Source organism: Rhineura floridana, chromosome 5, assembly GCF_030035675.1.
Source record: "Rhineura floridana isolate rRhiFlo1 chromosome 5, rRhiFlo1.hap2, whole genome shotgun sequence".
Classification (NCBI taxonomy): Eukaryota; Metazoa; Chordata; class Lepidosauria; order Squamata; family Rhineuridae; genus Rhineura; species Rhineura floridana.
The window spans coordinates 83,603,964-83,619,627 of NC_084484.1; the positions used below are offsets into that span (position 1 = coordinate 83,603,964).

Here is a 15,664-nt window from a genome sequence, read left to right on the forward strand (position 1 = left end):
AAGCATCATAAACTTCTGACTCAATGGGCTGTCTGAAATTGTATGATGATGAGCTATTTGAAATTATAAAAATGCTGAACACTCCTTAAATGCACCACTTTAAAATGGAAGATGACACCCTGCTATAGAAAAATCATTTGTTCCACATAATAGAAACAGGTCTTGCTGTCACAGATGTGTATGGCAAGGAGACATACAATACCTAAAGTAGAGCACAGATAAATAAATACTGATCTGTTCTCTTGGAATTGTGAAGGCGTATTGTGAAAGAAGTAATTCACACTAAAAGATTTACCACTTCTGCCATTTTACTGTCAGTCCAAAAATTTCATCTCATCTCTCCTCCCACTCCACACACACGATTAAACTCTATTTTAAGGGGCTTTGCTTTGGTACAGGCCTATGCTAAGGCAATAACTATGCATTTACGTGGAGGTAAGACCCATTTAATCTATTTGGAATTACCTCTGACATGGTATTGCTATAGTCAACATCTGAAGGGCCTCAGATTCTGCAATCTTGAGCTAAATTATAGGTGAAGAACCTCTGGTCTGTGGGCCTAATTTCACTAGGCTTCCCAATTTGGCCTACAATGCTCTATTGACTAGGGTGCACACATCTGTCACTCACCTGGTATCAGGTATGGGACAGTTAAAATTGACACCAGGTGTGGGACAGTTAAAATTAAGGCTGCAAAGAAACAATGCGGATGTGGAATCTTCAAGTGTGCTCCTGATTGTTCCTTTGTGTGTGTGGCTTTGCACCAAATGCGAGTAGAACCAATGTCTGCCAAAAGCAGCTTGGCTTGCAGATTATACCAAATTTAAACCAAATGCAACCCATGCTTGCAAAGGAACAATCAGGAGTGCAGTCTAAGGCTCTCAAATATTCCTTTGCAACCGCTGTTTGGATTTTTGACACTGTTTAAATTCTCCATTGAATGAAAGTCATGCTGGTTTTAATCGGGGGTTGGATCTACCTGAGGTCATATGACACCAAGTGAGTGACAGGTGGATGGCCCCACCCATCTGACAAATGTGGCCCACAGAGGATTGGCAACAATTTTATCTGGCCTTCTGGCTGAATATGGTTCCTTACCCCACCATAGGGTTGCCAGGTCATAAGCATCCCAAACTCTGAGATTTTGGGGGCAGGCCTGAGTGATGTCATGGGGCATGCCTGAGTGATGTCATGGGATGGGTCCAAGTGATGCCATGGGGCAGGTCTGAGTGATATCACGGGGCAGGCCTGAGTGATGTTGTTAAGCATGATGCATTAACCATCAACCACATGAGGCTTAGTAAGTGTGTTCAGAATTGCAACCTTCAGGGGCATCCATCTTTTCTCCTGTGTGCTCCTATCTAACATCACAACACTAGGCTCCTTTCTTCCTACAATGGCTTTCTGGTTACTGGGCCGGCTTGAGGGCAACTTAAATCCTTCTTGCCAGAATCAAGTAGGCTAGATGAAATGTTCCCTACCCAAGCTCTATCTTTCACCCAAGATTTCTATTTTAATTTCCAATCAGATAAATGTTTTTGTTTGAATTGTATGCTCCAAGCAACTGTGGTTGATGTATGATGCTTAATGACATCACTTGGGCCCACACCTGTGACATCACTGACCTAGCAACCCTATTCCTCACCGCTGCCTTACAGCAGTAGGTACATCTAGGAGCCAGGGCCTTTGTGGTTCTGAGACTTTGGAACACCTTTGCAAGTGAAGTCTATCTCTTTCAATTTTGACAGGTCTTCAGGTGGGCCTGAAGACATTTTTATTCCAATGGTCATTGCCCATTTTTGCTGACATTTTACACTTGCTACACTGCCTCTTTGTTTCATCCTAGTGCTTTTGTGTTGTGTTTATTGCTGTTTTAACTTTGTCCAGTGTTTTGATTATCTTCAGATAGAAGAGCAGGGTACAATTGTTTAGCAATAAAAGTAAATCAATTAATGATTATAATCTTATCAATGAACATTTACTGTTAAATAATATTTAAAACTGTGGTAGTTTAAAGGTAATTTTCTGTATTTTGTTCATTGTTAGTTGATATATTTACATTTTGTAGTTTCTCATCTGTTAAAATATACATGTTGTCCATTATGTGCTACATTTAAAAATTGTAATTCTGATGCATTTTATATTTTATATATTTTGCCAGATTTATAGACCACTTAATAAAATAATAATAATCTCTAAGCAGTTTACATAAAATAGTTTAAAATAGTTACTAAATATACTGATAAAATAAAAAGGACCTAACAAAATTAACAAAAATACAGATATAAGAAGTATGAATAATAAAATTACATGTTGGAGTAGGCTTGTCAGAATTTTTTTTTCCAGCAGGCATTAAAAGCAGTACAACAGAGATGCCTGCTAATGTTGACAGGCATGAATATTTGCATTTGGTTGCTTGGGAGTTAAAAATATGGGAGTTAAAACTTTAAGACAGACAGATTTACAGCTTCTCTAATTTATTGGAAAAGGGATTCTTGCTATCCTTCCCTAGAAAGTGGTGGTAGGCTGCTATGGGACTACCAAAGAGCTGTCATGTCTCTTGCTGAAACAGCATTGTCAGAGGACGCTTTTAGGACTACTGAAGGTACTATCCCCTTTATGATTGCATTATGCTGTAGTAAATTCTCCAGAACACATTTGGGTATGAAATTCACAATCTAGCAACACTCAGAAGAAAAAAAATATACAGCTACCAGTAGCCCATACTTCCCAAGGGCAGAAAATTAAACATCCAGGATTTTCCTGATTTCTGCTATTTTAAATCATGCTGGTGTTATAATAAAGTACAGTGGAATTTGCCCTGTGTTGAATGTGCTTCATGTCTCCCTTGTAACCCTTGTTCAATATTATTATGTTATGTAAACAGCAACTCCATTCATACAAACATTTGATTATACAAATACATTTTATTTATTTGTTATTTGATTTATATCCCGCCCTTCCTCCCAGCAGGAGCCCAGGGCGGCAAACAGAAGTGCCCAAAACACATTAAAACATCATGAAAAATACATTGACTATCCCAGATGAAAATAAGTCACCTGTTTCTTTCCTTTTGTTTGTCTGATTGTTTGTTCATTCTGTGTTTTAGGAAAGAAATGAATTCTGTGTAAGGGCTGCCCTAAAGCCTAGATATTATGAGATATTTGAAACAATTTGGGTTTAGGCTTACTTAAGAACTTCTGGCTTCTTGTGATTTTGTAATACACTCAAATGAGGGCCTTTGTGGTTATCTGTGGAGATGGTGTCTGGCTCCTATTGTCTATACTTAATTTATCTGCCAAAAAAAGAGAAGGGGGGGTGAAGGATGATCTCCTGAAGGAAGTTTTCAGCTGTGGAGTCTTTGGAACAATGTGAGACTGGAAAGTTCTATAGGAATAGATTCGAGGAGCTAGAGAAGTTCAAGGGAAACTCATTTCTCCCTGCTGTGCAGCTACTAAGAATTCAGAGACCTTCTGTATCAATGGTTGTGAGTGGCTATTAACCATGATGGCTATGTTCTATTTGCACTGTCAGAGGCAATATGAATAGGAGTTACTAGAAACAGAAGGAGGGGAGAGTGTTCTTGCCCTCATGCCCTGCTTGTGGGCTTCCCATAGGTATCTAGTTGGCCACTGTGAGAACAGGATGCTAAACTAGATGGGTCATTGGCCTGATCCAGCAGGCTCTACTTATGCTCTTCTTTTGCGGCCTGGATCTCGATATCTCCAGGGGCCAGAGAGGTGGAGTCAAATTGAATTTCATAAATGAATTTTAACAAATTAGCTTCAGGAGAGGATGGGGGTGGTGGCAAAAGTGGAGTAGATTGTTCCAGTCAGGTCCTTTAGCACAGCAAGATAAATTGAAATGGAAGCCAATGGGCAGATAGCCAAGGGCAGGCAAATTAAAGTACTGGACCTGCTTCACTGCCTAGAAAAGTAGCCTGACATGCATAAATTGATTAGGATAAGGTGCTTTTCCCCGCCCTATCTCCATATTGTTTTATATTCAGACATTGTGAATTAAATGTGCTTTGGCCCTGTAAGCACAGCACAACCTCAACATTCCCCATTTCTTCTCCTCCCTCAGCCCAGGAAAATACCTGCTGCCAGGGAGTTACAGAGAAACTTGCTAAATAAGCCAATTAAGTTCCTAACATACCTGAGGAGCCTCAATTCACTTATCCTGTTTTAACAGAAATGCACATGTCTGAAAAAGATTTTTTTAATCTTCAAAATTTCAGACTGCTGAACAGGGCCAATAGAGAGGTGACAACCCTAGGATGGAGAAAGGGAGACTAACATCATAATCCTGAAGTACCAAGGGTGAATGCAAGAGATGAACAATAGAGGAGGAGAAGGGAAGAAGTGACAGGGGTTTAAGATCTGGATGGAGGAGCTGATGGAAAGGGGTACCTGTCTGAAAACATCCCCTGGAGGGGCCTGTGTAAGGAGAGTATGTGTATGCTGTCGGTACGAAATGGGAGTGCTGACCATGCAGGGAAGTTGCCTGAGAGTGTAACCAGCTAAAGGAAGCAAGATAGGAGAAAGAAAATGTACTGTTGAACAGCTGAGACTTAAGGAAACACTGTGTAGAGGTGACTTGGAGTTGGAAGAAAAAGAATGACTAATGGGGGCATGGGATTTAATTGGACCTGGGACACAATATAAACTTTAAAAATATATATTATAAAGCCCAGGAATGGTGGTAGCTAAGGTTAGGGAGCAGACAGACAAAACAAGATGGAGCAGTGTGAGCTTGATAAGGTTAATTTTGACAGATCTATCACCCAAGAGGCTCCTGTGCCTTTAAGAGTTTCATGAAGGTCTCCCTGGCCTGCTAGCACTATGATCGGAAAATCTGCACCTCATGGAATATTAGATTCTTTTCATTGACTAGAGGCACAGAGGCTCTTGACCTAGAAACCCTAAGAGAACAAGAAAGCTGAGGAGGGGGAAAAGGAACGTTTACAGATTGATTTGATGTACTATGGAGAGTAGGAGAAAGCTGAGCAGGGCTGCTTCTCTCAGTGAAGCATTCAGAAAAACTGGACATCAGCTGTGGCATTAGCTAAGCTTCATCCCCCCCCCCGAACCCACTGTAAAAGCAGAATTTTTCCACCCTCAGGAGAGGCATAACATGACCATTTGGGGCCAGGAAAGACCATCCCAAGACTTTCAGAGGTAAATATGGGCTGTAGTTTCAGTCTTTAGATTGTTGCACTCTTAGGTTTCCACTGTAACCCTAACTGGCAGCCTAGACCAGAATTATGTTACCTAGTTTTGGGTTCCCATGTCAGTCAAAACTGACTAACCTGTACCGACCCTGTGTAACATTTTAGGCAGTTTATATGGTAGTGTTTTAATGTCAACAGCTGTGTGTCAGAATTAAGTTTTCCCATCAAATATTTACCCATTTTGTCATTAGCTTCATTCTGGTTGTATTTTTCTTTTCCAAAGAACTGGCTGACTGAAAAGTATTCAACATGAGGCAGAAGCCCACTTTGGTGTAAGGAATCCCTTTGGTATGTCATTTTTATTCTAGAGCCCTACACAAGTCTGAGGGTGAAGGTCTGCATTGGGAGACTCGTCCCCTCGTCTTGAAAATGCCTATCAACAGCACCTAGATAAACAGGCTGAGCAGGCACATAGGGCACCTGGTCACAGTCTTCCCTGCTGTCATGAAAGTTATGTATTTACGTAGACATTATATTAATTAGCTCTAAATTTGCATTTATGCATAAAAATAGTACATGCACATTTTATGCAAATCTGTGCTCTCCCCTTTGATGGATGTGTTTCCTCTTTTTTGACAATGGTTAAGTAGCCACCCTAAATATCAGTGGGTTCAGTGTGGATAAATAGACATTTTATCTACTAAATTATTTTCTTGTTTTCTTTTCTGACACTTTATTTTTATTTTATTTATTTTATTTTATTTGTTAAATTTTTATACCGCCCCACTAGCATAGCTCTCTGGACGGTGTACAACAAGAATACAAATATATAACAATAAAATTCCATAATATAATACAACAAAAACATAAATAAAAATAATAAATCAGAATCAATTACAGCAAACTTAAGAACTAAATTAAAATTAGATTAAAATGCCTTGGAAAAGTTGTCTATAATTTTCCTTCATCTATAGGCTTTTTCTATGACGATTATTTATAGTTTTGCATTTGCTTTTTCAGTTGGCAATGTTCTCTTCTGACCAGAATGAGTGTGCTGACCAAAATGAGTGTGTTTGACTCTGTTATGCATCCAGACTATACAGTATCTGTTGATCTTAAAGTGCCATGTAAAATTCAGTCATTCTTTTAAACAGTATTTGTTAGGCTCATGCAGCGCAAGAAGTGGATTCTCTCTAGTATCATGGAGACTGAAGATATCAGCATCAGGATTTCCTGCAGCATCACTTTGTGCACTGACTGAAAAATGGGATTTTGGTTACAGAACTGTACAATTCAGGCCTGCAGTATAGCATAGCAACATAGTGTGGCATACCCTAAGTTGTATCTGTTCTGTTTCACCTCTGTATAACTAGCTTTTATTTATACTCTTAGGAGAGGTGGGGAGTGAGAATACTATGAACACCAGGATTCTGTCTCGTTCTCCCCCTGTAGCTAGGTCTAATGGAATTACCTCTAATCTTGTATATTAAAAAGCTGGAAAATAAGCATTATATTTTATGATGGTAGAAAAAGTGGCTGTCAAGCCACTGGGCTCTGCCACCCTGGACTCCTACTGTGAGGAAGGGTGGGATATAAATAAAATAAATAAATAAATTTTCCAGATTTCTCATCTTCTTTAAGGTTGTAATAATATTGTTATGAGCATGGGGGGGGGCTGGAATGGATGATTTCTGTGGGTCACCTTTCCAGCCTCTGATTTGGAATCCTATGCCTGGGAGGCTGGCTCTGCTAGCCAGATTAATCTCCTTTGTTAATCAAATAGAGTGGCTAGGTAGTTAATGGTCCTATTTAGTTGCCCTGGTAACTGGTGAAAGGGGCTGGGAAGATCCTTTTGTCATTTTAAACTCTACTGGAGGAGAGTCTCCCCCCCACTCCTGGGTGGGGAGAAGTGTGTTTGGGGTTGGTAGTGTGTGTTCGGGAGAACTAGGGCTGCAGGCATGCGGAGAGGCTGGCTCCCTGCATCGTGGCGATAGGATGCCCCTGCACCTAGATGGAAAAGCTGGATATTAGACTGCTGATGCCTTGAACCCTTCCATCCTAAGCTCAGGTTGGAATGTGTGTACATAAATAAACCATATTTCATAAAGACACCGCAGTCTCCGCTGGCCTTCTTCCCAAAGGAAACCAAACCCTGGATGGGCGCAGGGACCCCCTGAAATCTCACCGCTTGGAGATTGGGGGAGGCGCGCAACAATATCTTTTGGAATTCTGATGTTCTTAGCCCTTCTTTAAAAAAATGAAAGCTTCAGTAGAAAAAAATGACAGTTCCTTTTTTCTAGATTTGCTATGTTTTTCTTTCAGAAAATACTGAAAGGTATATGTAGACTTTTCCACTTTCTCTGTAGCTTGACTGTCCTATTCCTGTTTCACTGTGTGTGTTACAACTCAGTCTTGGTTATGTGAATAGAGTAACTGAAAGCCCTGTGTGGATAGGAGACTCATGCCCGCTAGCCCACATGCAAACTCCAAATGTTCAGTGTCTCATTTGTACAGGAGCCTACACAATCTCTGACCTCCATTTTAGCAGGGTACAAAATGCAAGTAGTGAACATGTGCACATAGGCCCATATACAAACTGGAGTCTTGAATACATGGTAATCAGGGTGAGACCAGCAGATGTGATCCCAATTTCCCCCTTCTTTGCAGGTGTTAAGGAATGTCTGCATAAAGAGTGGTCCATACCCTGTCTCACTGCATTCCAGCCTCAATGCTAGAGAGGAGTTTTGGATTAGGGAGTGGAGTATTAGCCTTCTTACTCTTACCAGCGCTACAATTCTAATAAGAGTTAATTGCATATCAGCATATTTTCTTCCAATATGAGGAATGATCTAAAAATAAACCAATATTTTGCCTCTAGGCCACAGATGGATTATGTATTGAAAGTTTAAAGAGTCAGATTTTCAGATTTACTCTGGAATAGAGTTTAATTTCCACATTGCAGGAGATTTCACAATAAAATATTCATGCTAAGTATAAAATTGTAGGCCATAATCAAGCACAGAACTAAATGCACTAAAGCCCATTGATTTCAATGTGTTGCACATGTGACTATGTTGGATTGTGGGTGCAATTTTTCCTTTAACAGGAGCAGATACCACTGAAATATGAATTTATATTGCTGATTTCTGGATAATAATAAATTTCAGCCTGATTTATAGAACTTTATTTAGTGGCAGGCAAAATATTACCACAAGAGGTGAACTGCTATAGCTTATCTAAGTCTCTTTCTCCTTTGTTTAATTTTTAAAATTATATCTCAGCTTAACCAAGCAAACATTAAAAATATATCTTTTCTTCCTGCTTTAGGGAACAGCCTTGGAGAGTTGGAAGATGAAAGCTCCTATTCCTCTCTTAATCCTTTTGTATGCTACTCTTGTTCAGAGTTTGAAGGTTGTGACCAAAAGGGGCTCAGGTAAGAAGACATTCTCCTTTTTTTTCCCGTTAGGCACACCAGTGCAATTGAAGGGATTTTCATAAGGTTTGGATTTGAAAAGATATTAATCAGTTATATGTGTTTCTGGACAGAGATCAGGTCATATGACTATATCTAGAGATAGTAGTTTATATAGGCTCTTGCAACTATTCTTCTCCTTTCTATAGATGTATATAGCTTCTGCATTAATATGTTTGACCCACTTTCTAAAGCACCATCACTGTTAGCACTCTGCTGTTTGGCAAATGAAGGAATTTGGTTTGGAGTTGGGAATGGGGTAAAAGAAACAGCTGTACAATCAATCAGTGCTAAATGGTTGCGTGTGAACAATTTCAAGGTGAAAAGTAGGCGTTTAGGTATGTGAAAGCCCTTGAAAACACTCTACCTGACCTTTCACGTTGCCCCCCCCCCTTCATCTGTTCCCAGGCTTGATATGAAGCTGCCATCAGCTTTCATCAATGCCATTTTTAGGGCAGCTTCTTGAGTGCATAATCCCAGTTATACCAGTACCACACTTTCAGCATCATGCACTGGGCTAGCCCCACCCCTGATTTCTGCAAAACAAACAGAGGTGTCTGTATAGGAGAGCCCCTACACATAAGCAGCTCCTCATGCGCAGAGGTTCCTCTTCAAAGGTCCATCTTCAAAAGATGGAAGGGGGGGAACAGACTTAGCCCTGCCACACAGTTCCAGCATTGATGTCCTCCTTACTTGTAACACATTAAGGGGAGCTACTGTGCGATTTCCTGGCTCCAGATTGGCTACCCAATGATATCACTGAAGGCAAAGCTCTTACATTGTTCATAGTCTAAATAAAGGACCTGTTACTGAGGAAACAAGGTTGACTCCCTGTGTTGCCATGCTGCACTGAAAGTTTCATTGTTGCCAGCCTTGCAGAGAAGGACTTTCACCCTGTTCCGGTTCTGGTTGTGTGTTGTTACACAATGCTATTTATCACATAATGGGATGGGGATGTTTATCTCTATGAATATTTTGCCTTACCTAACAAGCTGTACACAACTACATGCTGTAAAGAAACATTAGCAAAGTTATGTTGGCCATGGAAGTGCCTCTCCCTGCACTCATCCTTTATGAAAGTGTTTACCACTTTTCCAAAGGATTCTGGAGCAAAAAAACCTGAAGATGGGGGTGGGGGAGGTTCACAGGAAGAAAGGGATTCCTACAAAGTTGTTCTCACTTTCGCAGTAATTATAGCCAATATGCTGACTCTGTTAAAAAAATTACTGGAATGCTTAAGAGGAAATTATCTGGGCAACTCTTTATGGTAAATTTGACATTTTAAGTATATTTTGAAAGATGTAAGACTGCACCTTCCTTGAACCCCAAAAGGACACCTTTGTGTCTACTGGATACTAAGTGTTGATCATTTTAGTTAAGGATGTCATGTATGTTACAACATAATTTATTGTAGGCTTATTAAATGTTGTATCTCTACCACATTCTTGTGAAAGACTAGTGATGGCTTTGCATGAATTTCAGTTTGTCTCTGACTGAGTAACAATTTTCAGCATTATCTTTGATTATGAACTTTGATTGTTGAACTTTTTAAAAAGTTTCATTGTCCTTGCTTAATATGCAGAATAAGTTTTTAATACTGAATGCTGTTTCAATACCATGCCTCAATATCATTGAAATGTTGGAATTTGTCTAATAAAAATCTCCAGCATCCACAAATGTTAATCAAATTAAGCAATCTTTTGATAAAATAGTATATCTTTTTCACCAGAGTTTTTAGCAGTCTAAGGGTACAATCCTCTTGGAAGATATACTGGGCTTCAGGATGCAATGTAGCTGAGACAGAGGAAGAATAATGTCAGCACTGCCAGGGTCTGCCAGCAGAAGTCCTCCCCCCCCCCCAGGTGCAGCTGCAGTGCAGCCGGGGCCCAGCCAGCTCAGCTGAGACCTGCACAATTGGAGCTGGTGGAAGACCCCCAAAAGGGGTGTTCTGGGGGGGTGTTGGGAGCAGAACTGAGGGGAAGAGGACTTACACTGCATCCTGAGCTTGTTTGCCTGCAGCCTTCTGTCCCAGCAGCCAATATGCCAGGAAAAGCGGTTGCGGAAGGAAACAAGCACTTTGGTATTTTCTGCTGTGCCCTGCCTGTGCAGCCAGCATCCTCCCCTCCCAGCAGCTCCTGAATGGAGGTTGGATGTGGGGGGCCCTTCCATTAGCTCCACTTCTGTAAGTCTCCAATGAGTTGGATCGCACTTAAATGAATTACTTTCCCATCTCCATTTATGTTATGATGCCTCCCTTTGACCTCCTCATATTTTTTTTTTGCTGTTTTTGGTCAGTTTTATTTTCCAAATTTTCTACCTTTAGCTAAACAAAAGTTAGTATTCCAATTTTAGTGAAAAGTAGCAGTAAACAATAATATTTTTTGTAATCCTTTTGGTCATGTAGAAGCTACTACTTTCTCTTTTATGTTTAAACTGTGAGAAGAACACGCAATTCAGTGACTAAAGGTCAGAACAGAAATCTATCTGGATGTGGGACTATAAAACTTTGCTATTGAAACATGAAGTTTTAAGGAGAACATTTTCAGTTTGGGGGGGGTTGAAATCTGGTCCATAGCTAACGAAAGTTTTGAAATTGGTAGGGTATGGAGTGTTGAATAAATTCATTATGTGCATTTGTTTTAGGTTATGATCTTAAAATAATCTGTTGTGCTTGCTTTAATTGTTATATTTTTGTAACCCAGGACCATTCCAAATGAATGAATGAATGAATAACTGTGTTTAGCTTTTTAATTATATTTAGTACATTACCTTGGGACATATGTAGAAGGTGATTAAATAACATAATAATCAACAGCATCCTCATCATGTGGTGTGTGCATGTGTGGTTGCACGTTTTCTAGCTGTTTCCTTGTTTTATCTCATGTTGGTATCTGTCATGGCATTTACGTTATTCCAGGAGATTGTGAAAGGTGTCCATTTAATCTGAATTTGGAATTCTAACCCATTAATGATTGTGGGTAGAGAGTCCAGGGTGTATGTAATTCATGATCTATTGAATACAAGGGTGTTATAGTACACAAAAGTGTAAGTGCAGAGAATTTGTTGTCATTATAACCTGTAATCCTTTCTTGAGCCTACCAAAAAAGTCCCTTAAATTTATGCCATGGCATTTGGGCAACATTCTTGAGGTCACACTCTCATACACTCACACCAGTGCTTTCATTAACAAGAACAAGTCTTCCAAATCATAGCTTAGAACTTTCTTCTTTATAATTCATGTGGAGACTCTTTTTTTGTGCTGAATTTGTATGTTTTCAGAGTCTGTAACTTTAAGAGTCCTTGTGGAAAAATCTATGTTTATAGGCACCATAGGGTGACAAACTAGTACCATCAGCTCCAGCAGCAAGTTGCTTATCCATTTAAGCCATCAGAGCCTACAGGTGCTTACTGGGAGATGGTACACCAGCTTTGTCTCATCATCCACATCCAGTGATGGTATTCAGAATTATAAACTTCAAGATAAGACTTAGATCTTTGCCTGAGCAACAGACCGCCTGGATGTGTAATAAAATGCCTGTTTTATGCCTCTTACACTGTGTTCCCAACTTGTCTGGAAAGATGATTACTATTCTTATATGTGCATTAATGAGTGTGATTTTGAAACTCATTGTATATTTACACTTCCCACATATTCTTGGAGGGGCAATGAATTCTAACAAACCATTTCTTATATAAATGCTAATTGGTATAATGCTTAGAATTCTTAGTTATTCAAGATATTGGACTGCTGATGCTTTGAACTCCTCCATCACAAGCTCAGGTTGTATAAATAAATAAACCATATTTCGTAAACACACACTCTGCTGACCTTCTTCCAAGGAACCCAACCCTGGGTAAGTGCAGGGACCCCTGGAGATCTCTCACCGCTTGGACATTGGGGTGGCATGCACTTAAAGCGCTGTTAAAGTGGTATGACAGTGATGGCTTCTCTTACAGAATCCTGAGAACTGTATCTTGTTAAGTGTCCTGAGAGTTGTCAGGAGACTCCAATTCACCTCACAGAGCTAAAGTTCTCATAGTTTCCTGGGAAGAACAATTGATTTTTAAATCACTCTAGGAATTGTAACTCTTTGGGGAAAATTGGGGTCTCCTAACAACTCTCAAGTTCCCAGAATTCATTGGAGGAAGCCATCCCTATTAAAGTAGTACAAGAGTGCTTTAAATGTATGGTGCAGATGTGGCCTTATTCTTAAGTTTGTTAAACAGTGGAATTCTTTACATGTCTGCTCAGATGTAAGGCCCAGGATATTAAATACAGCATACTCCCTAGTAAGAGTGTATAAGATTGTAGCCTTAGCCTTCTATTAGGAATGGGAAAGACACCATACTATGTATTCTGGGTTGTATCCAGCTAAGTCCTACCCAAAATAGACTTATTGTTGTTCACTGCTTATAACACCATATGTTATTTGGTCCCTGTTAGGGTTGCCAGATGTCCGATTTTCGGCCGGAGACTCCGGATTTTTTGGGTTCTCTCCGGGTGAGTCAGCTTAATCTCCAGACTCTCACCTTTCTTTTTTCTTTTTAATTAGGTTTTTAGGTGTTCACAAGATATACACCAAAATGTCAGCCACCGCCCCCTCAACTTCAGTGAAATGATCTTGTTGCTGGCTGCTCTAACCCCACCCTTTCAGTTTTGTAGCCAATAAGTGAAGTCAGGGTTGTGATTGACAAAGGATTTCTGGGCCTCCAGGCAGTACCTAGACTACATTGCAAAGGTAGAAAACTGTTGTTTTTTCCTGTTTATCTGAAAATCTCATAAATTGAGTAAGTATATCTACCTTTCAGCAGTACGAAAAGTCTTCTTTTCTGTTGTGTGTAGGAGTCAAGCAAGTTTAAATTTTCCTGGGCTGTTGAAAATGGCACTGTTTTGAAAACTTTCCCAATATGTAGCTTTATCCAGTACTTACTTTTCTGGGAGTAAAGCTGCAATGCTAATCCTACATACCTGGAGTAAACCCCACTGAATTCAATTGGACTTATTTTTGAGTAGATATGGTTACGATTGTGCTGCAAATTAATGGGACTTTGGGGTGAATGCAGCAAAGGATTGTGCTTGTGTTGTAAATATTTCTCTCCCTTTGCAATCCTATTTTTAAGCAATTAGGCAGGGCTTACATAGGTATCACTGCTTTTATTATGTAAGAAACTAATACTGATTTTATTTTATTTTTAAAAAAATGTTATGCAATGACCAATTGGTTTTGACAATAAACTATTATATTGGATGTATGTATTTTTACATCTCCTGTGTGTGTGTGTGTGTGTGGTCTTCCCAACAACCCTGTGAGGTAGGATTGGCAATTGGAAACCAAGACAGCTCACAACAAGAAATAAATTCCTTTAAAATCTAATAACCATAAAAAGTATAAACAGTGGCAAAACAGCTTAACGTGGCATGAATCTGAATTTTGGGTTGGGCGAGTGTTCCTTATCACTTGAGGCTGCAGTTCTGTGCATGCTTCCCTGTTTGAGTAAGTCCCATTGAATAAATTTGGACTTGCTTCTGAGTAAACAATCATAGGATTACACTACAAGTATCTTTATAGGTTGTGTAAATAATAAACATCTTTGATAGTCATGCTTCTATAAATATTTCTTCATACTATGTCCCAATAAGTATTTGATTTCACACTATGGTTGTGAATTTTTACTTTCTCTGCATTTTCAGTGTGCCCTTCTTCCTTGAGCTGGTCATGGTTCCCTCTGCTGTCTTCATTCTGAGGGGCAGATTAGGCTGAGAGATGGTGAGTGAGTAGCCCATTTTGTTGGAATGCCTTCAAGTCGATCCCGACTTATGGCAACCTTACGAATAGGGTTTTCATGGTAAGCGGTTTTCAGAGGTGGTTTACCATTGCCTTCCTCTGAGTAGTCCATAGTCACCCAGTAAACTTTAGCTCATTTCCATTTTAGAAAATTAATTAAAACAATTTACATGTAGGCAAAGTATATTAAGTAGATCCACACAATACATTTACAGCACATCCAACTTGCATTTAATGTGCATGAGTTCCCCTATAGAATCATGGAAACTGTAGTTCCCTCTCACACTTATTGTTCCCACTACCCTTAACAAACTACAGTTCCCATGATTCTGTAGTGGGATTCATGTGCTTCAAATGTGTGTTGAATGTGTTTTAAATGAATGATGTGGATCTGCACTAGGTATGCTGTGCATTCATTACTGAATTGAAAAGAACAATTTTAAAAGATACTTTTTTAAACAAGGAAGGGGCTGTAGCTGAGTGGCAGGGCATAGGCTTTTCATGCAAAGGTCCACAATTCAATTTCTTGAAAGGTTATTGCCTTGAATCCTGGCAAGCCAATTCTAGTCCATGTCATGAGTACTGAGCTAGATGGTATCAAATGGCCTGAGTCGGTATAAGGTAGATTCCTTTGTTCCTAAAAGTGGAAAGAGACCCAAGGGCCACAGTGACTCCAAAATTTATTCATGTATTTTATTTACAAGATTTATATACTACTTTATTGTAAAAAATCTCTAAGAGGTTTACAGAAGGAATTAAAACAAAATTATTGGCAAAAACAGTTAAAGACAGATATTTAAAAACGTTCAAAATAATAAAACCAACAATGAGTTAAAAACAGATAACAAACAGAATAGCTTCTACCTGCCTGGGTAGGCTTGCCTAAACAAAAATGTTTTTAGTAGGTGCTGAAAAGAGTACAATGAAGTTGTGTGCCTAATGTTAATAGGCAGGGAGTTCCAAAGTGTAGCTGCCACAGTAAAATACTGATTTCTTACAAGAGCAGAACAAGTACTATGTGGCACCTGTAACAATGGAAGCACACCTTGGACTTGGTCTCGTTAGCAGTTGTACCACAACTTGGTAAGTGTGTTTAGAATTTCAGCCTTCAGGGACATCCATCTTTACTCCTGAGTGCTCCTGTCTAACATCTCCACAACACTAGGCTTCTTTCTTCCCACAATGGCCTTCTGGAGAGTGGGCTGGTCTGAGGGCATTTAAACCCTTCTTGTG

At 39.6% G+C, this 15,664-nt stretch overlaps 1 protein-coding gene across 1 annotated transcript in view; it reads left to right on the plus strand.

Moving 5' to 3' along the window:
* IL1RAPL1 (interleukin 1 receptor accessory protein like 1) overlaps window positions 1–15,664 on the plus strand; it is a 1,273,168-nt gene that overhangs the window by 189,642 nt on the left and 1,067,862 nt on the right. The window contains exon 3 of the mRNA XM_061627356.1: window positions 8,501–8,606. Coding sequence (XP_061483340.1) covers window positions 8,525–8,606 — 82 coding nt within the window. The 5' untranslated portion in view covers window positions 8,501–8,524. The remainder of the gene's footprint in view (window positions 1–8,500; window positions 8,607–15,664) is intronic.